Raw genomic sequence first — 22737 nt, 5'->3', positions numbered from 1 at the left:
ATCCCTACAAGCTGCTCCTGTGCCAGGACCGCCGTCTCCAGCGCGACCCTTCCGGAAGTCCCGCCCCAGGAGCAGAGGAGTTTCCGGAAAGAATCGACTCCTGGGAAGCCGGAAGGAAGCAAGGGGCGGGGCCGTCCGGGGCACTCTAGCCCGCGCCTCTTCTATGGTCGTCGCCAATTGACAGGCCGCGAGGGGCAAGGCTCTTCGCTATTGGGCGCGCGGCCTCGCGTAGGCGGGCAGCTGGGCTCGCGGCGCGCTGATTGGCTGGGCCCGCCACGCGGGACGGAGGGGCGGGGCGTGGGGCACGCGGAGCAGGGTGACCGGCAGCGTTAGGAAGGAGGCTGTTGCATGTGGGCTCTCCGCTCGGTACTGCTGTTGCGCTCCGCGGCCGGGCGCGCCATGTCGCAGGGACCCGCCCGCCGCCAGCGGCCGCCCAAGGACCCGCTGCGGCACCTGCGCACGCGGGAGAAGCGCGGCGCGGCGTGGGAGCCCGGGGGGCCGAACACCGTGTACCTGCAGGTGGTGGCGGCCGGTGGCCGGGACGTGGGCGCGGCGCTCTACGTGTTTTCCGAGTACAACCGGTCAGTGCGCTGCGCCCGCCCCGCGTGCTGCGCGCCGGGGTCCCCCACGCGGCACCCGTGCGGGATTCCGCTGCTGCAGCCGACAGTGGACCCTCGGGAAGGGGCTGGGAGCTCCCCGGGGTCTTACATCCCACGCCCGTGGGGTTCCCGGGAGCCCCAGCGCCCTCTCTCCAGCCTGGGGCGCCGAGGCCCACTTGGCACACGTTGAGCCGTGCGCCCCAATACCGGGACCTCACGGCTGGCGTGTGGGGTAGCAGGTCAGGTGACGGGGGAAAGGACCCAGTCCCCTGCTGGCCTCCGTCCGGGAGGGTTCCCCACCAGTGTCCTCACGCCAGAAATGCAGTCCGGTAGTAGCACCACGTGGGGTTTGGGGGCTTTTTTTTTTTTTTCCCGTTTTCTGTAGTGTTCAGTAAAACATCCAAACCCGTGGCCCAAACCCTCCAGAGTCCCGTCTGAGTATCTTGCGTGGTGTTCGTCTTGCAGGTACCTCTTCAACTGTGGAGAAGGCGTGCAGAGGCTCATGCAGGAGCACAAGTGAGTCAACCATTTTCTTATGGGGCGGAGATGCTCATGGGGCTTCAAAGCCCGGGTGAGAGACAGGAGTGTTTTTGAAGCAGAAGAGAGGGTCCCTGATCCACCTGGTCTGACCTGTTCAAACGTTCATGTCCTTCTTAGGCTGAAGGTGGCTCGTTTGGATAATATATTCCTGACCCGGATGCACTGGTCTAACGTGGGGGGGTTGTGTGGTAAGTATATTCTTTCCGAGGTCAGAGGCTGGAGGGAAGTCTCTGGCATTTAGTCTGTCTTCTTGTTGCTCTTTTTTGCCCCCTCTCGATCCTCCAAGTCCAGGGAGCTGGAATTTTTTTCTATACTTGCCCCGTGAGCCACAGCTTGGAAAGCTGTGACTCAAAAAGACAGATTTGAACGCGAATGCTGCTTCCCAGCATTGTCATCTACTCAGTTTATTGAGTTGCTGGACTGGAGATATGGGCCAGTGAACTGGAGGGTGTAGTGGGTCATGGTTAAAGGATGCGCATTTACCACTGAGACTCAGCAGCCCCACACAGATACCTGCTCTGTGGATTGCCCCATTATTCATGCCCACCAGCGAGAGAGGTCAAGGTTGTGCCACTGCCAAAGTCCGTAAACTTCGTGACGTGGATAGGAAGGAGTACAACGCTGAGCCCATCCTCAGACCTGAGACCCTGCAGGGTAAGGCAGTGAGGGCCCTAGGCTGCAGAACCTAAGGGCCTGCAGGTGCAGGTCCTGGGTGCCTCACTGCCTCACCCCAGCCTCAGCCCTGCCCATTCTGGAGGCATCTGAGGAATATCTGATGTCCCCTGCACCTCCAGCAGGAGTCCCTTCTGCCCAGGGCCCGTGATGAGGACAAGTAGATACGGAGCTGCTTAAGTAAGGAATGGGCCTCCTGGTGGCAGCTGCAGGGCACCGTGATGACACAGCTGATGTTCTTTCCCCTTCCAGGAATGATTCTTACCTTAAAGGAAACCGGCCTCCCGAAGTGTGTGCTTTCTGGACCTCCACAGCTGGTGAGTCCCTCCTGACTCAGCGTTCAGAGCCGACCTCTCCTTTTTTCATGTTAGTGACAAGCATTTGTCTCTGCAAATTTGTCTTTGGCTCTCCAGAGTTAGCTGTTGGGGGGGGGGGGGTCTTTCAAGTTAGACACCCGATTCCAAAGCAGGATTAAGTGTGTGACCTTGCACAAGTTCCTTAGAGCTACCTAAGGCTACTCATCTGTGAGATGGCTGTGAGTTCCATAAGGTTGCTAAGGATTACATGAAACACACATACGAAACACCAAGCCAACTTACTACATGTTGGGCACCAAGGAGGCCCACAGGGAATGTTAGCATTTATTTTTATTAAATTTTAGACCTCTTTATACCTTTCAGACTAGCTTCTGAACATTGTTGAGAAGCTGTTATGCACCTTGTTAATTAGCACTGCTGGCTGACAATTCATTTCCCAGTTCCTAAGAGGAAAGGTGGGGCGCCTGGGTGGCTCAGTCCATTAAGCATCTGTCTTTGGCATAGGTCATGATCTTGGGGTCCTGGGATTGAGTCCCGCTCAGCAGGGAACCTTCTTCATGCGCACTCTCTCTCTCTCTTAAATAAATAATATCTTTTTTTAAAAGTTTTTATTTATTTATTTGACAGAGAGAGATCACACGTAGGCAGAGAGGCAGGCAGAGGGGTGGGGGAAAACAAGCTCCCCACTGAGCAGAGAGCCCGATGTGGGGCTCGATCCTAGGACTCTGGGATCATGAGCAAGCTGAAGGCAGAGGCTTTAACCCACTGAGCCATCCAAGTGTCCCTTAAATATCTAATATCTTAATAAAAAAAAAGGGTACCAGTCACCAAGTCCTATTAATTCTGTCTTCATAACAGTACCTCAAATCTACTCATTTGTGTCCTCCCTAAAGCATCCCATATCTGTTGTCTCCTGTACCATCTACTGTGACAGCTGCATATCCCCGCACAGTGGTCAGAGGGGTCTCTTTGGGGCATACCTATAGGCACGTCACACCCAGAACCCTCTGGGCTTCTCTGCAATGTAGCACAAACACCCATTATCAGGCCTGCTAGCCTTCTGGGCCCTGGCCCTTGCCTGCCCTCAGCATCTGTCTCCAGTCTCCCTGCTGATGCTCTGTGGGCTGCTCTCGGCTCTCCCCTGAAGCCCCTTCCCATTCCAGGGCTTTCTTTCTGAGCCTTTGGGGCTCTGCCGAAAGGCTGTGCAGTCAGGATCCTGCCCGACTCCCCACACGGGGGACACCCTGGCCCCTGTGTCTCCAGCTTCCTGCAGGTCTTAAGCGTGACTGCTGTGACCTGGCTATTCGTGCGTATTCATTCCAGTTCGGTCACTGCTGCATTTCTAAGTTGCACCAGGGCAGGGACCTTGTCCCCTGCACACTGCTAAACCCTAGGCACCTGGCATATAGTGGACACTCAGTAAATGTTTGTGTAAAGGTGGTTCAGGGTACTAAAGTTCATACTGATGCCTTCTTTTTAAATTTTTATTTATTTATTTATTTTTTAAGATTTTTTTATTTATTTGACAGACAGAGATCACAAGTAGGCAGAGAGGCAGGCAGAGAGAGAGAGAGGAGGAAGCAGGCTCCCTGCAGAGCAGAGAGCCTGGTGTGGGGCTCAATCCCAGGACCCTGGGATCATGACCTGGGCCAAAGGCAGAGGCTTTAACCCACTGAGCCACCCAGGCGCCCCAGATGCCTCCTTTTTTTAAAGATTTATTTATAAGTGTGAGGTGATGGATGTTAGCCACATGGTGGTAATCATGTTGTAATATAGACTTAAATCATCTTGTGCAGCTTAAACTTACACAATATTATGTGTCAATTACATTTCAGTAAAGCTGATGGGGGGGGCAAAATAAACTAAATTAAAAAAATAAAAACTAGGGCGCCTGGGTGGCTCAGTGGGTTAAGCCGCTGCCTTCGGCTCAGGTCATGATCTCAGGGTCCTGGGATCGAGGCCCGCATCGGGCTCTCTGCTCAGCGGGGAGCCTGCTTCCCTCTCTCTCTCTCTGCCTGCCTCTCTGTCTACTTGTGATCTCTCTCTGTCAAATAAATAAATAAAATCTTTTAAAAAAAAAAAAACTAAACTTTTTAAGCTTTTTTTGTAAGATTTTATATATTAGAGAGAGAGAGAGCGCGCGCGAGCATGAGCATGAGCAGGGGGAGGGGCAGAGGCAGAGGGAGGAGCAGGCTCCCTGATGAGCAAGAAGCTGGATGCTGGACAAGGGGCTCAATCTCAGGACCCTGGGATCATGACCTGAGCCCAAGACAGACACCTAGCCAATTGAGCCACCCAGGTGCCCCATCTACTAACTTTTTTAAAAAGAGAGTACAATAAAATACTGATTTTTTTTTTTCTTGGTGAGTAGTTTCGAAGATTTTACTTATTTAGAGAGTGCTCATGTATGGGTGAGTGGGGGCAGGGGCAGAGGGAGGGAGAGAGAGGGAGATAATTTCAAGTAGACTTCCTGCTGAGCAGAGACCCCCATCGCAGGGCTCGATCTTAACGACCCTGAGATCATGACCTGAGCCAAAATCACGAGTCAGACCTGCAACCGACTGAGGCACCCAGGCTCCCCTATGTTGATGCGTCTTGATAACTCTCTTGTGCTGCTGTTCTGCCTTTATACAACCGTCACTTCTTCTTCCTTTGTTTTTTGTAGGAAAAATACCTAGAAGCTATCAAGATATTTTCTGGTCCATTGAAAGGCATAGACCTGGGTATGTTCCTGAGTGTGACTCCTCATCTGCCATTTCTTTCTTCTGCATACCCTGGTCTCCCAAACTAGAATCCACAAAGCTTGCACTAAATTGAACCTTAAAACCAAGTGTTTCATCAGTGAGATGGATTTTGAAAATAATGCCTGTTGTAATTTCTTTGCCCCCACGTCATGCCCCCAGATATAGGTTAGAGATGGTTCTCAGTGAGACTGTTGTGGCTGCACCGGGAGTGAAAATACATGGGTGCTTCTTGCCTAAAAATGGTCATTTATTCAGAGATTCTGGGTTCAGTGTAGATTCCCAGCAACATTCCAGGGTAAATAGTTGCTTGTGGCCGGTGACCTGGAAAGCCCGTTTCCCCCCAGCGCAGTCACTGTCGGTCTTTCTCGCGCAGCTGTGCGGCCCCACTCGGCACCAGAATATAAGGACGAGACCATGACCGTCTTCCAGGTTCCCATATACAGTGAGTGCGTGAGTCCCATTTCCCAGCAGGAGGGAGGGATGCAGGTCCCAGGCCAGGAAAACATGGGGTAAAGCTAGAAACTGCTGGAATATTGATTGGCTCTGTGTACCCAGTTTTGTGTTTCTGAATATGATTAGGAAATTTAGCTGAGGAATTAAGACATGGTTCCTGCCTTCAGGGAGCTTATGATCTTACAGACAGACATGTTCAGCTCCTAGGTAACGATCGTGGTTACACTTAGGATGTCCTAATCAGACAGCATCAGAAAGTGGGTGGTTCTCAGAAGTGCTCATTTATTTCTTGGGGCTTACTTGCCGCAGATGTAAGTACCCCTCTGGGGAGAGGATGCTGAAGAGGTTTGCATGGTAACCTTTTCTGTGAATACTAATGCTGATAGAAGTGTTGCGAGCAGGTCACAGGGTCCTGGGAACCTTCGCAGGCCCCAGGGCGGATGGTGTGGTTTTGACTTAGGGACACAGAGACCCTGCCATGTCTGTGTTGCCCGGGAATCTGGCCAGTCCCACTACACGCCAAGTTTTACCAGTTGCGAGGAGAACAGAGGACCCTGGGGACATTTCCTTGACACTAGTCTGATCCCTGCCAAGTCCTAAGGGGACACAGAGGAGAGCCCCTCAATGAGGGGCAGGGGCAGAGGAGTCGGGCTGGCCAGGAGACAAAGCCTGCAGGGTGCCTGTGGTGGAGGGGTCGAAGGGGGAGGGGAGGGAGGGGAGCTGTGGCTCGGGCGGAGGCTGCCTTGGTCGGGGAACAGCGGGTCTCTGGCCAGGAGCTCACCCCTGGGGCATGGGGTTTGACTCTCTCCCCTGCCTACCAGGCAAGCAGAAGTGTGGAGGGCGCCACGCATCCCCGAGCCCAGAGCGACTCAGTCCAGGACGGTCTTCGGATTCCGGATCCGCTGAAAACGAGCAGCACCTTCCAGATGGTAACGCTGTTTCCACAGAACAGTGCCCCTGTCCAGAGCATGCTTTTCTTCATTGCTGCCCTTCATGCCCGACGTTGGTATTGTTATCCCATGAGGCCCGTATCGGGCCTCTGCCCCGATCGTCCACAGCCTCGGCGTGCTATGGGACTTGGCCCGTGGGGACAGTGGGGAGGGTTGCCGTGAGGTCGGCAGTACGGAGCCCTGGGGCCGACCCCCAGCGCTGGGTGGGCCCCAGACTTCGTGTTCGGTTTCCCCAAAGGAAAGCAGGGCCTGGCAGATTGGTTCATACAGAGGCTTTCATGTTTTTTCTTTAACACAATGGAATTTTTCACGAATGCAGAAAACTGCTAAGCCAACCACTCAGGTCCGTGAGCAGACCGGACCCTTTTCTTCCAGAAGGACAGCCTGCTGAGAAACTAAGTTTAATGCCAAGCTTAGATGTGTGGGACGACTGGGACCCCTTAAGGGGGCTGTGGTCCCATGTCAGGCAGGGCTGATGCGTTCCTGCTCCTGCCAGGATCATGTCTGTCTGTCTGGCCAGGAGGTGCTGACCCCGGGAGCCGTCCTCCCTGGGATGGCCCAGCTGAGGGCCCACATCCGCGTTTTCTCTGCAGGCCCGTTGGCTCTCCTGGTGTTTCATGTACATTTCTTTATAAAGCACGTTACAAGTTACTTATTCTCTCTCCTGACTGTGGGGGTAAAGTGTGTCATGTTTTAAAGCATTTCACTAACTTGTTCTAAAGCTTTTCCCACTGGCGATTTGTGTTTTCTATTCACTCTGACCTCAGGTGTGAGTAGGAAAAAGAACAGGTCTGGGGAAAGAACACCAGTGTTTCCTCTGACCTTTATACGGAACTGTCACGTCCATTTAATTTGGTACCAAATTAGACTTCAGACAGTCATCATTCTGTGACGCCTGTAAATCTTCCTGTTTGCCTTGTTACAATCTGATTTGTTTTTCCTCAGGTATTGGCCAGAAAAAGAGCGGCAGGGACCCCTCCTTGGTGGTAGCTTTCATCTGTAAGGTAAGCAGCTGCCTGTCCGGTGGGCTTTCAGTGAGCGTGTGATGGGGACCCTCTGTTAGCTCCCATCCAGCAATTTCAGAGCCAGTGGCTCCAAAGACCCCTGGTTTACATTTGCCCACAGTGGGCCACCTTGCACTTGAGAAATGGAGGCGGCCTTGTGTGCCTTCAGGTGCATCGGGCTTTCATTCACACTCCTCTAACTCCTAATTCTACTAACTCCTAATTCTACTTTCTGTCCTTTTACCATAGCTGTTCAGCTAGTAGCATCAGACTCCTTTTCATGTTGACCAGCATTCCCTGGGTCCGCAGATCTGTAGCCGGTCCAATTCTATGGAAATTCTGTTACTGTAGGGCGTTTGAAAAATTGGACCAATGGCCTGGCTTTAATCGGGCTTTGCGCTAAAATAGGATTATCTGTGGCAAGGCTCTAGGTTGTCATTTTGTGGGCAGTGATGATTTTTTGAGGAGTAACGTTGACTTTAAAATATATTTGCAGTTCTTATGAGATGATCACACCCACTGGGGGAAACCCTTCCGGAAGGTCAGCGGTAATCGTTATTAGCTGCAAGTTCATTATCTCGTCTGTTCATTATACCGTATTTCAGTGGTCGTTTTTATGAAAGTACAGGACAGTTGTCTATAGGCTTGTTCCATGTATGTTTCTGAGTTTTTAGGCAGCAAAATAATTTTCCAAGTAGGTTTCTCTGGCCATCTGTAATTGTATTAGGGCCCTCCCGCCTTCCTCAGTAGAGGTGGGCTGGCATGTGCTCTGGGTGCCGGGCCATGTGCCCCTGTAAGCCCTGGCTGTCCTCAGCTACTGTTCCCAAGACCCTTTTGTCCCTCCTTGGTCATTCGCTGTGCCTTCTGAGCGCTGCTCTCATGGGTCGGCCTGTGGGCCGTGGTCCCTCTTCTAGTTAGTGTGCTTCTGCTCAGCGGAGGGTTTGGAGGCCGTAAAGCTGACCTAGTCCAAGCTCTGGGGGGTGAGCGAAAAGAGACCCAGCATGTGAGGGCCTGAGACACAGACTGTCCCGTTAGGAGAGCATGGGCCTCAGATGGCTGCCTGCCAGCTCGGGGCCTCGGGGGCTGCACTCTGCTTCTCCTCTGTGTTCCACATGCCCCGCACCCTTGGGTGGGAACAGTTTCTTGTGGGTTGAGCTCATCTCATTGGGGAGGGAGGGGTTTTGCCCGCCTTAGGTCTGCAAGTCCCTGTGAAACGTTAGAGCACTTGGTTTCCATCCTGAAACCCATTTGGGTCTGTGGAGGGAACGTTTGGTCACAACAGGCCCAGCCAACGACATCATCTAAAGGTGTCATTGGAGCTCATCGTCTGTGCCTTATATGCACACACTTGAGCTGTAATCCCTCCTCTAGGATAGCGTATGCCAAGCCAGAAAATTCTAGAACCCTGGTAAGGCCTGAGGATCCAAATCGGGGACTTTGCCTTAAGAGTAATTTCCTTTTAAAGATCTAAGGAAGAAAACGAAAATCAATTATAATTCAGTACTCATAGACTTACTGATATTTTATGTGCTTTCTGATTTTTTTTGTTGTTGTTATTACATATGAAATAAGTAGATCCTGAAAATACATGTTTTCAAGGACAGAATGACGGCCCTGAGGTTTGTGGCAGGATTGTTGTCTGTCGTTCTGACATAATAAGAGCGTATCGGGGATTGTTCATTATAGCTTTCCTCCAGGGTAAAGGTAGTGCCGCAGAAGACTGTCCATGCTTTTGTTACCCTGTCCCCGTCACTGCATGGTCCGGGCTGTCAGACCAAGTCCTGGTTGTGTTCCATTACCTCCTACACGCTGTGTGCAAGATGGTGGGACAGAGGTGTTGGTCCCCAGGGACACGAAGGAGCCTTTTTGTTTGATTTGGAAATGGACCGCATTCTGTTAAATCCCTAACAAGTTCATGTGGGGCCCTAACGCACCATGTTTTAAGTCACTGAGCTTCTAGTCCTAAAGTATTTCAGAATAGCTGACTTCTTCGGAAGGTAGCATGGAAGGTAGCGTGCTTCCTCTCAGAGCTGTACCCGGGCTGCATTTTGAGTAACGATGCAGTGAAGCCAGAGAGTTGCGCTTGGACAGAGGCTGATGGAAGCCGGGCTTCCTCCCCACCGTCCCCCCAACCCTGGCTGAGATGGTGTTTATGTTCTCTTTGTCACAGCTTCACGTGAAGAAGGGAAACTTCCTGGTGCTCAAAGCCAAGGAGCTGGGCCTGCCAGTGTGAGTGTTGGTGGGGGGGTGCGTGCTGTTGGGCCTGGAGGCTGGGGGTTGGGGAGCACCCGTGTCCCTGCTGCATCCTGTCTCACGGGCAGCTGGCCCCTTCTTTCAGCGGGACAGCTGCCATCGCTCCCATCATCGCTGCCGTCAAGGACGGGAAGAGCATCACTTACGAGGGCAGAGAGGTGAGGCGCCCCGTTTTCATGATGTTTCGGCAGTGACGGCTGGGGCCTGGGACACGGGTCCAGACCTCACATTTGAGGAAAGCGGGACAGCTCGGATTTCCTCACTGGGCTGACCGGTACAACAGGGTCTCTTATCTGGACTTGTCCTGCTTGGCCACGCTGGCTACCTTTGGGCATGTCTGCAGAGTACCTACTTAGGATTTGAGGGTCCTCCTCCCAATGGTTGGGTGCTGTCCCCTGTCCTGGAGGTCCGGGCGTTGTCTAGCAGCAGACCCTTGAGGATGGACTTTAGGCCCCCGGCCCTAGGGAATGCCACCGTGTTCTTAGCCAGGATGTTTTCTCCGGTGTCTAAGGATGTCCAGACCATGGCCACAGACCTGAGGGCACCTTGGATGTCCTGCCTGGTTTTGTGGCCACCCTGGGTTTGAGACGCCCTCTGCGAGCCACTGCCTGGCATACAGAAGCGGAGCACGGGGAGGGCACGGGTGGTGATTCCCAGTTGGTTTTGCCCTTGTTCGGGGACAGGGGAGGGAGTATGTAAGCGGGGAGGCGTTGACTTGAAGGCCATTCGGTGTGTTTGCCGAGCTGCGACTCTGCCCTGGGAGAGTCATGACCCCCGTGATTTCACAGATTTTGCCCGAAGAGATCTGTACTCCTCCAGATCCTGGTCTTGCTTTTGTTGTGGTAGAATGTCCGGATGAAGGATTCATTCAGTCCATCTGTGAGAACGCCACCTTCAAGAGGTAATGAGGGCTCTGGGGGTGGGGGGTGCCCGGCCGACATCGACAGGGTGTCAGGGGTCTGCCTGACCCGCGGCTGCTCCTGGCACCAAGCCGTGACCGCAGAAGCCCACACGTTGAGTTCAGACTCCTGCCTGGTGGGCTTTGTGCGCCTAGCCTTGGTAGTGAAGTTAGAAAAGATCGAAAGCCCGAGACAATGTGCAGACTAGAAAACCAGTGGCCAGTTAGAGTGCTAAGTCTAGGACACACTCTAGCACTTTCAGTTCTAATTAATACCCCAGTTGTTATTGGGGTTATTTTTACCTAAGTACGTTTCCTTCACTTGCCTGTATTGAACCTGTGAGACTGTCTTGGTCGAAGGTCCCCACAACATTCATCTGTTCTCCCGTCGCCCAAGACGGTGGACCCCTTGGTGGCTCAGCTTCCATCCCAGGTAGCTTTGCCCCCCACGTCGGTGTTTCCATTTCTCTCCCATTCTCAGTGGTTTATTCTCCCTGTGTTTCTCCGGTTCCTAATTCATATTTATGATTTGCATATAGTGCTTTATTTCGCTTAGCACAACAGATCTTTTTTGGGCAGCCATGATGTTTTAAGTTCGCGTTGGAAGGTCTTCCTGAGATGGACTTTGTTCTTTCTGAGCGAATCTGGGTCCTGGGGTGGCACAGGCTTCGTGTTGCCGTCAGGTCACGGGCAGCAAAGCCACGTAGAGTGGCTGTGAGCTGAGAGGCTTGTGTGCTGACGCGATGCTGCCAGGTTTACCTGCACGACCCATAGACACCTGGGTCTGTGCGGGTGCGTGTGCGGAGGGGTAGGTAGAAAGTACTGCGTGTGCTTTTTTTAAAAGGGAACCGGAAGGAAGCACCTCAGTGTTCGTAAGTGATGACTGTAGACGGGGGAGTAATAGACGATTTTAATTCTCTGTGCCCGTGGCTCGGGTCTGCTGGAAGGCAGATGGCCAGGTGTGACTGCAGGTGCCCAAAATTCACATGGGGAAGGTCCTGTGAAAGTGAAAGCCGAACTAGTGCTGGGAAGGCCCAGGAGCAGCCCCAGAGCCTGAGGACTAGAGAAGCCCCGATGTGGTGTCCTGGCGGGCTCAGACACTATGGGAGCAGCCTGGGCACAGCCTGGTCTGGGCATGGAGGCTGGGGTCACTGCAGGCCCTGAGAGCAGGCCACGCGGTGCCCTGCACTGGCCGCACGGTACCCGTTTGGGAAGGTTCTGAGTGTGCGTCTGTGCAGAGCCCAGCTGTGCTCCTCCTCCCTTCTGCCCAGGTACCAAGGCCATGCCGATGCCCCCGTGGCGCTGGTGGTTCACATGGCCCCACAGTGTGTGCTTGAGGACCCCAGATACCAGCAGTGGATGGAGAGGTAGGATGCATTTCCCCCTGTCCTCCCTTCTGTCCCCTTCCTGCCAGGGCTCCCTGCCCTCCCCCAGCTGAGGGAGCAGGCGCCTGTAGCTCTGAACCTCCACTAGGGGGTGCCATGCACACGCACTTGCTGCTGGTGTCCAGCTGGTGTCCAGTGTCCGCCTACTCCCCGCTTCGCACTGGGGTCCTAAGATACAGAGTCACGCCCTCAGTTTCCAGGGTGAAGGCAGTGTGTCGACGACTCTGCAGCTCATTCCGTTTCTTTCCCTCTTCCCCCTCCACCCTGCGAGGCAGGTATAGCAGTGTTCAGTGGAGAAGAGGTCACCCTGCCTTTACCCCGGGGCCCCTCGAGCCAAGCTCAGCACCAGGTGGGAGTGTTGGAGCTGCACTGGCAGCCCGGGCGAGGCTGCTGTTCCGCCTCCCGCCTGCTCCTCCCAGGTGCACCCGTGGTCCCCGCAGGCTCTTCACCCCTCCTGGCCCACCTCCCTCTCTCCCTCCCTCCCTGGAGGGCATGAGTCTTAAGGAGCATTAGGATGCCTCTGCTTCTCCCTCCCTGTACTGCTACTCCACTGTTCCCAGTGCCTGGCTGGAGGCCCCTGACCTCTCAGCCTCCGGGTTCGTCTGGGGCTCCTGGCAGCACCTGCCGGGGGGTGTGAATCTGGGCCCTGGACTTGGAGGCAGAGGGGCAGGGCGGCCAGTGATTCTGAACCCGCACTTACTCTCCGACCCCTTCCCTCCACCTTTGCCCCCGGTGTCGCTGCCACCCCTGTGGTGGGCGTCTGCCGTAAAGGGCGCCGCGAACACGCTGTCATTGCCGTAGGTTTGGGACCGCCACCCAGCACCTGGTCCTGAACGAGAGCTGCCCGTCCGTCCACAATCTCCGCAGCCACAAGATCCAGACGCAGCTGAGCCTCATCCATCCCACCATCTTCCCCCCGCTCGCCACCCCCAGCCACCAGGTAGTGTCCCCTGTGGTCCCCTGGCCTGGCATCTCGCCTTCTCCTTCTCTCCACCGAGCGCATCTGTGTCTTCCAGGAGGAACACGCCGCCCTCCCTGTGCCCACAGTCCGAGGCGAATGTCTCCTCAAGTATCAGCTCCGTCCGCGGAGGGAGTGGCAGAGGTCTGTGCAACTCCGAGCGGATGGAAGGGTCTAGATCGGGGGTGCCCAGCTCTTCTCCGGAAGGGCCCGGCGGTGTGTGTCCCAGGTGTTGAACTCTGCCCCTGCCACGGGGGACAGATCGGGCCTCGGGTCCAGGGAGTTCCCCAGCAGGGTCGTCCTCACCGGAGGCCATTCTGGTTGGGGTTGAGGTGGGGAGAGAAGGCCAGCGATGATTCTCTTTCCTAAAGGTGTTTTTCCTCATGAAAACTGTGAGGGGATCCACTGTTTCACAACAAAGAACATAAGCATTTGATGGAGAAGATTAGGCAGCTGTGATCCGGTGATCCTATCTTCCAAGACAGGAGATAATGATCGTTAACATTTTGTTTTTTGAATTGGACCATGTGGGGAATAATCTTTTGGAAAGTGTGTGTGTGGGTCTGTGGCCTGACAGGCCCATCTTTTCCTGAGTCGTGACTTGTTACGTAGCCTTCAGGAACGAGGCTTTTCTGGGTGCCCCATGGAGGGATGTTTGCTAATTTCAGACGTTTCTAAGTTGTTTTCTTAATGAAGCGGGAAATGCTTGGAGTGTGTCTCAGTGGAACTCTGTCCCCTAGAGCAATTCTCGGGTGTGGGGCTGCTGGGTCACAGTGTGACCCGTTCTGAGGCCTCTGCCCCAGTCCAGCCAGTAATCCCCTCGTGGGTCATGTGTCCAGTGTGCGTCTGGAACAGGTTGCATGACGGGAGGACCCCCAGGTGTGGGCTTGGGACTTCGGAGCCTGCTGTCCGCGTCTGCACAGGTGGTTCGCACACCTTGACTGATGAACCTGGCATGATGCCCAGATCCTCCTTTACCTGGGAGCGCACATCCCAGACCTCGTGCACTACTCTGGGGAGCTGGCCGGGCCTTACTGCATGAGCTCACGGGGGAGCATAGTGCCCCGTCAGGGTGGAGAGCCGCTGATCCGCGGCCGGCCTCTCCATGTGCCCGGACCCTGCGAGCATCAGGGCCTTGCTAGAGACAGCCCCAGGCTGCAGCCCCGTGGTGCTGGATCAGGGCGTGCATTCCACAGGGTTCTTGACATGAGCTGTGCCCACAGTCGTGTGGGAGCCACTGCTCTCGGGCCAGGCTGGTCAGCTAGGACCGTTTGACCCTCCTCCCGTCCCTTCCTCGGGCTCCCAGGGGACATCAGGCCACGTCTGGAGACATTTGTCGTTGTTAGAGTCCAGCAGGGGGTGCAGGTGCTGGTGGCATCTGGTGGGCAGAGGTCAGGACCCCCCGCTGGATGTCAGTATTGCCAGGATCGTTAGATTCTGAGCTGAGATGTCCTGAGGGGCTGTTTGGAACGTGCTCTGAGACCCCCGCTTCGCTGAGAAGGGTTCCGCACGGTAGGAGAGGAGAACTGGCCTGGGCTTGCTTAGTTTTCCGTCTTGATTTGGAGCACTTTATGCAGATTGTGTCCATAAGTTGGTTCTGGATATCCAGATGGGTGTGTGCTCGAGGCCACGTGCCTCCCGTGGTCACAGAGATGCTGTCCTCCCTGCAGGGATGCTGTTATTGTCTGCAATCCCGATGAATTCATCGCTGAGGCCCTGGAGCTCCCCAACTTCCAGGAAAGCGTGCAGGAGTACCGCAAGGTCGCGCAGGCCGGCCCAGACCCAGCAGGTGAGCAGAAGACCCCAGAGCCGCCTTCCTCTGTGGGCCACTGCCCTCCTGCGGGTGTTTTCGGAGCACTCGGGAGAACCCAGCTTGGCACCGTCTAATGAGGTCTAGTTCCATGACCCAGTGCGGCTTTATTCTCTAAACACACCCGTGCCCGCGCCTGCTCACCTGCCCTCCCCACCAAGACCAGTTCAACCCAAGATTCGGCAATGGCGCCCAGCCCTTGTGTGACAAGTACGCACTGTGGGCCATGGTTCTGGGCGCTCCTGCAAGACCCTGCAAAGAACTTTGGACCGGGCCTCCGACGACGCGAGATCTGGTCCTGGCCTGGCTATTGGGGAGCCATGGCAGACCAGGCCACGTCCCTCACCTTGCTGGGCCTTCATCACCGCATCAGGAAACGCCGTTGCAGGGAGCTTCGGGACTGCTGCTCTAGTAGTTGGCTTTTCAACGAGTGCTAGAAACCGAGAACGCCGGACTAGAAAGCAGGGAGCGTGAATGCAGCTTTCCCTCCATGGCATGTTCTCTGGGGGAGTCTGCCTTGACTGGTGTAGAGCCTCCCCTCTCGTGGAAGGGGCACATCGGGTCTCCCTGGACTCCGGTCCTGGCTCTGCCTCTTCCCCTCTGGAGGGCTGACCCTCTGAGCCTGTTTGCTCCCCTGTAAGCCCGGGGTTCCTCCCAGCAAGGTGGTTATGGCACCTGCAGGAGAAACAGGTCTGGTGGTAAGGGCTGGACGCCAGGCAGACATCAGACCCTTGAGCTAAATGATTTATAGCCTGAAGAAGTGCCCTTTGTGCTGTGAAAGATTAGAGAAGGTCTCTGGAAAGAAAGGCTGTGGGGTTTATTTGCTGTGCCTTGCAGATGGCCACTTACCCCCAAATAGCCGGGGGCCCTGCCTCCAAGGGACCCCTGCCAGGTGGGACCTCTGGCCCTTCCTGGGAGGCAGGCCCTACCCCTCTCATGAATGCTGTCCCTTTGGGTAATGGACCCTTCTACCGTGTGTTTTCCACAGAGAAGAGAACCCAGTATCCAGAAATCGTCTTCCTTGGAACGGGCTCCGCCATCCCGATGAAGATCCGAAACGTCAGTGCCACGCTTGTCAACATAAGGTACTGCTGCTGTCCCAGAAGCCCTCCATGCACTGAGGCACACGCGTACCCCCCCACCCCCACACCCCCAGCCCGGGGCCAGTTTGAAGACGCAGCCGTGTGAAAGCGTGTACACTTGTCACCTTGGCCGGAGTGCCCAGAAGGGGAGTCGTGGGTGTTAACGCCTTTGATAGTTCCTGGGAATCCTGACTTCATTCCCTGTTCTGTCTGGACAAAAACAGCCAGCTCTGCCGGGGGCCATGCACGTTGCTAAGAAATGATGTCACTGAATTTTCACAGTAGGCCTAGGAAATCGTGATTCACCCATTTCCTTGATCGCTAGACTAACGACCCAAGAAGTTACTAGTTCCCACAACTGGTCAGGGGCGGACCCGGAGCGTGAGTTGGTGTCTACACTGCTGGCTGGGGCGTGCCCTAACTGGTGACCGCCGGTGCAGGGGGGACAGCTGCGGGGTGTGTGCGTTGGTCTCGTGATCAGCCCCCCGACTGCCAGTGGGTTTTGAGGGGTTCTCTTGGGTTTCCTGGTGTCCTTGCCCCCAGAGAGGTCAGGCCGGGTCCCCAGCTGTGTTCACGTCTGCAGGAAGTGCAGGCTGGCTCTGAAATTTTGCTTTGTCATTCTGGATGCTGGCGGTGGAGGGCAACCAAGCCGCTAACGCGCTCGTCGCACACAGTGCTTAGAAGTGCACCCCGCTAGCAGAAACACCCCCTCTGGGACACACTTCTCTCACCGCTGAGGACATGCAGTGAAGCGGCTCGGCAGGCCCGGCCTGTCCTCCCTGGGGGTTTTGACAAGGGTAGCAGGTGCACAGCAGCCAGATCTCCCGTGTCCACATCCAGTGCCCAGTGCGGGGAGCACCCACAGGGGCGTCACCACATTCCGTTTAAATAGTCTGAGGTGCATCCTTGGGGCTGTGGTTTTTGCCCTCCTGTTCCCCAGATTGGGTGCCATCGTCTGTGTGGCTCTGGGGACTCCGCATACGTTCAGGGGTTTCAGGGTTCCGAGGCTAATCAGTGCTTTCGTATAATGAGCTTGGACGCTGGAAAACGGCCTTCGTGTTTAGAGAAGCTTCTTGGAATGAGCACGAGGGGTTGTGGACGATGTAGGAAGCACAGAACCGCTTCCTGCTCTTCTCGCTGAAATGCAAACCCTCCAGACATCGAAGCCTTGCCTGGTGGTGTGACTGTTGCTCTTGTCTGCAGCGCTGACAGGTCGCTGCTCCTGGATTGTGGTGAGGGCACGTTTGGGCAGCTGTGCCGTCACTACGGAGACGAGGTGGACAGGGTCCTGGGCACCCTCGCCGCCGTGTTCGTGTCTCACCTGCACGCGGATCACCACACGGTGAGCGATGGCAGATGACAGAGCCCCAGCGGACGGCAGGGGCTGCTCTGGGCGCCGGCTTTTCCTCTCGCTAGTGCTGTCACTCAGCTTGGGGAGCCTCCTTGTCCCTCCAGGCGCCCCGCTGTCCTGCAGCAGCGAGGCCTTGGCTGGCCTGCTCCGAGGGGACCTCAGCTGGAGACGGGAGGCCTGCTGTCCCTGGGCTAGCTGGGTCCCCGGTCCCCACCCTGGTCACACTGCCCATGGCAGCATTGGGGGATGGTGGCCGATAGGGAGGGAGGGCGACTCCAGAACCCAGATGTTGGGCAGAAAGCTGACTTTGACCATGTCCCCTTCCTCCCCGCCCCCACAGGGCTTACTCAATATCCTGCTGCAGAGAGAACGGGCTCTGGTAAGTGTGGCCCTCGATCGTCCTGACACTTGAGTTTGGTGGCTTGCACGTCTGCAGCCACACCCCGTCACCCGGAGCTGTTCCTGCTATGGACTCAGTGGCTCCGGTGTCCTTGTCTCAGGCATCCCTGGGGAAGCCGTGTCCCCCGCTGCTGGTGGTGGCCCCGACCCAGCTCAAGGCATGGCTCCAGCTGTACCACAACCAGTGCCAGCAGCTGCTGCAGCACGTGAGGTGAGTGACAGCGCCCCAACCCCTGGCAGCACCTTTCCCGGGGGTCAGGGGAACCAGCGGCCGGTGCCTGCTTTCATACGGGTGTCTTCTCTGCCCTCTTTGCGATTCTGTTCTGGTCCTGAGATTGTCCACGAAATACTCTGGGGCCAAGTCCCTGAGCAGTGCCTGGCACAGGGCTGGCCCTTCCCATCCCGGGGTGGTCTGTCTGCCTGCCCAGGGTCTATCCCGCCCGGCCTGTGGGGTGGGCCTCCCTCTACCCCCACCACGAGCAGTGCCCACCCACCAGGTCCGTTGCCACAGCCTGGAGGGCTTGGTTTGGCTCTTTTTAATTGACTCCTCTTTCCTCTAAGTGACAGGTTTGTGTTTCTTTATGATAAGGAGTTTGGAGCTCTGCAGCCAGATGCTTGAACTTGGAATCACATTAAAAAAACTCTTTCATGTTCACTGTTGAACCGTTGTTGTGTCCGCCTAGCCTGATTCCTGCCAAGTGCCTTCAGAGAGGAGCGGAGGTCTCCAGCCCCGCCATTGAAAGGCTGGTGGGTTCGCTGCTGGAAGCGTGTGAGCTGGCCGAGGTAAGGGCGCACCCACGGTTGGGGGAAGGGGGAGGCGGTGGTGACGGGAGCTCGGCTGCACAGCCGCTCGCCCGCTACTACAGTTTCAGACCTGCCTGGTGCGGCACTGCAAGCATGCTTTTGGCTGCGCGCTGGTCCACACGTCCGGCTGGAAAGTGGTCTACTCCGGGGACACCATGCCCTGTGAGGCCCTGGTCCAGATGGGTGAGTAGAGGCAGCAGACCGCGAGGCCGTCCCAGCAAGCGCATGGGGCCGGGGCAGCTCGTGCAGCATGTCTCAGGCATGGGCTCTGCTCCATGGGCTGCACTCATTACTCCCTAGGGAAGGACGCCACCCTCCTGATACATGAGGCCACACTGGAAGACGGCCTGGAGGAGGAGGCCGTGGAAAAGACACACAGGTAGGGGAGAGCCCTGAGCCGCAGTGACCTGATGTGTTCCCTCCTGGGTGACGCACGGAGAGCCTCGTATCAGCCCTGCGGGGACACTGCTCTCTGGTGACAGTGACAAGAGGCCAGCCGGCCTGCTTCCCGCCGAGGCCGTGGGGGTTTCTGAGAATACTCCCGGTGCCCGGGTGTCAGCAGTCAGCCACGTCAGGGAACTGCCCGGGGCGGATCTGGGCTTTGCTGGGATGAGGGTATGTCCTGCCGCCCTCCCTCCCCCACACCCCCCAGCCATGAGGAGCCGCCTGCCTGTTCCCTGCTGCCCCTACCGACGGGAGGGGGTCCGCCAGTGCTGGGTCCAGGCTCCATCTGGGGGTGTGAATGGAGACTCTGGTCCGTACGAGAGTTTGTGTTGGCCGGAGACATGGTCTTCCCAGGGGGCACGGGGGAATCTAGGGGTCGGGGTCTGGCCTGTGCTTGGGACATCAGCCTCACATGGCTCCTCTGTTGGCAGCACCACATCCCAGGCGATTGGCGTGGGGGGTGCGGATGAACGCGGGGTTCACCATGCTGAACCACTTCAGCCAGCGCTATGCCAAGGTGCCCCTCTTCAGCCCCCGACTTCAACGAGAAAAGTGGGGATCGCCTTTGACCACATGAAGGTCTGTGCTGCCCAGGCCGGGTGGGGCTGGGTAGAGGCTGCGCTCCCTCCGCGGGGTACTCGGGGCCAAGGGTCAGAGGGGTCTGCACCATCACCACCATCCCCCTCCCTCCCGCTGGTCGGGGCCAGCACCAGCTGGGACTGCAGGGCCGCTGGAAGTGACTGGGGGACTCGGGCCCGGCCCTCCCCCAGCCACGTGACTTGTGCCTCAGCACTTGCTGGGGAGACTGTGTGCTCCACTCCCTATGGGGGAGCCAGCCTCGCCCCTCTGGCCCCCCTGAATGAGGGCAGAAGCCAGGGTTTGCCTTTGAGGACGCTGGTTTTCAGAGTCTGGACTGCCTCTCCTTTCCGGAGGCCCATTCTGTTTTACCCCCTTAGCCAGGAGTCGGGGCGTCAGTGGCCCCTTTCCCGAGAAGCCTTCCTCCCTCTCCCCTGGCCTCACCCGTTTTCCACTACTATCAGCTGCCACGAAGGTGGGCGAGGAGGGAGCTGGTGCCTGCCCTGTGCGCAGCGGGCCCCCTCCGCCTCACTCCTGCCTGGCCTCCGGACGCACGTCCTGAATCTGGACTCGCCTTCCAGGTCTGCTTTGGGGACCTCCCAACAGTGCCCAAGCTGACCGCGCCGCTGAAAGCCCTGTTTGCCGGTGACATCGAGGAGATGGAGGAGCGCAGGGAGAAGCGGGAGGTGCGGTTGGCGCGGGCGGCCCTGCTGTCCCGGGAGCAGGTGGCCGGCCCTGAGGACGGGATGTCCCCGCACAAGCGGGCCCTCGCAGAGCAGCCTCAGAGCCCACAGAGCAAGAAAGTCAGGGCACAGTGAGGGCATGGGAGGGACCCCGGACTCGGGAGGCCGGCATCCTTCGCGTGGCACGGCATGGGCTCCTGGCCTGGTGGGAGCCGGAGGGCTCCGCTCAGCGGGGAGGCACTGGGGCACAGGGCGGTGTGCACGCAGGTCTCGGTCGAGACCCATGCATGGGGATGGCCCTGTTGGATGCCTGCTACGGCCGGTCCTGACACGACCACGGGCTGTGAGGCTGCTAGATGGAAGAATGGGGACAACTGGACCTTGGTACAAACTGCTTTTAAAGAAGTCACATGGAAAAACGACGTGCCCACGCCTGCTCCAGCCAAGTTACTCGCTCTGCACGCCCGAGGCAAGCCAAGTCCAGGAACGCTGGGTCGTGGACAGGACTCCAGGAATAGCCTTTCCAAAGACAGAACACAGGGACGAGGCGGCCTGGAACCTAAATGCTCTGCTTTGTCCCAGTGCCCTCTCCGAGCAGGTGTGTCCCTGCCCGGCAGGGCTGTGCTTTCTGGTACCCAGCGTGACCTACAAGCCAGCTCTGATCGCAGTGACGACCCAGGGAGCTGCCATCCTGCTGGAGCCTAGTTTCTGACCCAGTCAAGCCATGTCAGCTGTGCCCCAGCAGCGGCTCAGGAACAGCCACGTCTTCCCGCAGTCCCAAGGGGAGGTGGAGGCCACCTACGTGCTTTGCCTCACGGCGAGAACAAGACCCCCATCACCGCCTTCCGTGGGGAGAATTGGACGTCAGGTTAGCCAACTCTTGCCCTCTTTGGGATTTGACAACACTGAGATTAGTGTATGGATATGAAATCATCTGATTAATTTGGTACTTATTTGTGAGGACACGGAGCTTAAAAAGCTCAGGTGATGTGGAAGACAGACTGAGGAGTTAGCCTGGCCCAGCCGTGACCTCCAATGTCCTCCCGAGGGGCACCTGCATGGACATGTGTCCCCAACAAGCTTCTTATCAACACATGAAGATAGGCCACGCTCAGGGATAATAAACCTATTTTAATAACATTACTTTTGACAACTATTTGTACATGTATTTAAAGGTAACTTTCGACCCCTGGGCTCCCTTACAAACTGGGGACGTACCCATCCTTGCCAGGAAGTGAGCAAAGCTGTTAACATCCAAAGTTGGTGAATCCCCCCATTGGGGCAGTTATCTTACACTGTGTTGGGAAAAATAACTAAGCCTTTAAATTTCTCATTGTACACCTATACATTGCTTTAGTTTGGCTCAAATTAAACAAATATAGATTTCATATATACAAATATTATATCCTGTATAGGTATATCATCTATTTTTAAAAGGATAAAATTGGAAAGTTTGACTTGGCATGCATGACCCGAATCTGTCTCTCCCTCAATCCCAAAGTGTGACTGGACTCCTGGAGACGCGATGGGACTCCCCGAGGGGGAGCGTGGTGACCCACAGCTGAGCGAGGCCCGACACAAGGCAGGGCCAGTGGCACCCGCCTCCCTCGTGTCCCCTCAGGCTGCCTTACTGTCCTCCACGTGCTCTGGGAAACAGATTTATTGCTAATCCCTGTGGCCGCCTGGAGGGAGAGGCAGCTCCGGCCCCCATTGCTGTCAGCAGAGGTTGCTGTGGGGTGCGGGGTGGGGGTGGGGGGGACTGTGCGCCTTCCAGACCCCCTCCGGATCATCTTTTTAAACTCAGAAGTACAAAAGGAGAAGGTCCTGACGGGAGCGCTGTCTCGGGGTCGGAAAAAGTCAAACTGTTAGGAATTGAAACAGGTTTTGTCTTTAGCCATTGACTTTAGAGCCCACGCAGTAAGGGCGGCCTGAAAGATTTTTACACGGGCTGGCCCCCTCCCCTGCGCCCCCACCCCAGCTTGGGCAGTGGGCCTTCTATGGTCCAGACCTCGTGTGCTGTAGGGGAGAGGAACCCTCCTCCCTCACTGGAGGCACGAGGCGTCAGAGTGTCAGAGCCCGGGCGGCAGCCGCGGGTGGACCCTGGCATGCCGACCCTCCTGCACGCCGCCCCCTCCCCCCACCAGCCCACACACCCGCAAAGGACCTTTCTGACACCGAAGCCCTTGGGCGGAGGGGGTACCGCTGGGCGTGGAGGCTAAAGTGGATCAAAAGAGGCACAAAGTCAAAAGGCAAAGATCAAACAAAAGGCCAGAGTCACCACCCCGAGGGAACGAAGAAAGTCTGCACCCGCAGGGGCCACGCAAGCGGAGGGGACCGCGAGCGAGCCGCCCAGCTGCAGCCCCGCAAGCCCAAGACGCTCCGGGGCGGGGCGGAGCGTAGTGGGCGGGGCCCGGGTATGTACACGCGGGGCGGGGCGGGCCGGGTCAGAGGGCGGTGCTCTCAGACTCCTCTTCCGAGTCCCTCTTCTCTGTCACCGAGTGTAGCCGAGCGTGCTCCAGGGGGCTCAGGCGGAGCGGCGGCCCGAGCTCTACGTGGATGGAGGGGATGTCAAAGTGGACGAGATCTGCAAGGCGGCAGAGAGAGAGGCGGCTGAGAGCGGCGGGAGGGGGGTGGCGGGGTCACCGGCCGGCGCGTCCTGGGGCTGGCGGAGGCAGCCTGGCGCAGGGTCGCGCTGGGGCTGGGCTGCTCTGCTTCCGCTCACCCCGTGAGCGCGCAGGACCAGAGCACCCTGATCCCACCCCGCCCCGGGCCGTTCCAGGAGCCCCGCGACAGCTCCCGCGCCACATTCTCCGCA

General features: G+C 56.8%; 2 protein-coding genes across 7 annotated transcripts in view; one reads left to right on the top strand and one right to left on the bottom strand.

The window, feature by feature from the left end:
- Positions 1-268: 268 nt before the first annotated feature.
- On the top strand, positions 269-21075 carry ELAC2 (elaC ribonuclease Z 2). Its single transcript, XM_032319591.1, is given in 26 exon segments — positions 269-581; positions 1065-1115; positions 1257-1327; positions 2064-2128; positions 4794-4851; positions 5246-5314; positions 6147-6254; positions 7221-7279; positions 9450-9508; positions 9618-9690; positions 10321-10433; positions 11702-11797; positions 12617-12755; positions 12832-12917; positions 14444-14562; positions 15572-15668; positions 16869-17007; positions 17357-17395; positions 17517-17626; positions 18099-18198; positions 18282-18402; positions 18520-18598; positions 19095-19119; positions 19121-19204; positions 19207-19242; positions 19821-21075. Coding segments are annotated over 26 exon segments (2466 nt in total). The 5' UTR covers positions 269-348; the 3' UTR covers positions 20058-21075.
- Positions 21039-22737, bottom strand: part of ARHGAP44 (Rho GTPase activating protein 44) — a 166454-nt gene continuing 164755 nt past the window's right edge. For 5 of the 6 annotated variants that reach the window (XM_032319593.1, XM_032319597.1, XM_032319594.1 and 2 more), the window contains one exon: positions 21039-22506. In XM_032319593.1, the coding sequence (XP_032175484.1) occupies positions 22367-22506 (140 nt within the window). In that variant the 3' untranslated portion in view covers positions 21039-22366. The remainder of the gene's footprint in view (positions 22507-22737) is intronic. The other variant, XM_032319595.1, reaches the window with a different exon arrangement.

Source organism: Mustela erminea, chromosome 18 (genome assembly GCF_009829155.1).
Source record: "Mustela erminea isolate mMusErm1 chromosome 18, mMusErm1.Pri, whole genome shotgun sequence".
NCBI classification, from domain to species: Eukaryota; Metazoa; Chordata; class Mammalia; order Carnivora; family Mustelidae; genus Mustela; species Mustela erminea.
This window is presented reverse-complemented; position numbering and strand designations above follow the sequence as displayed.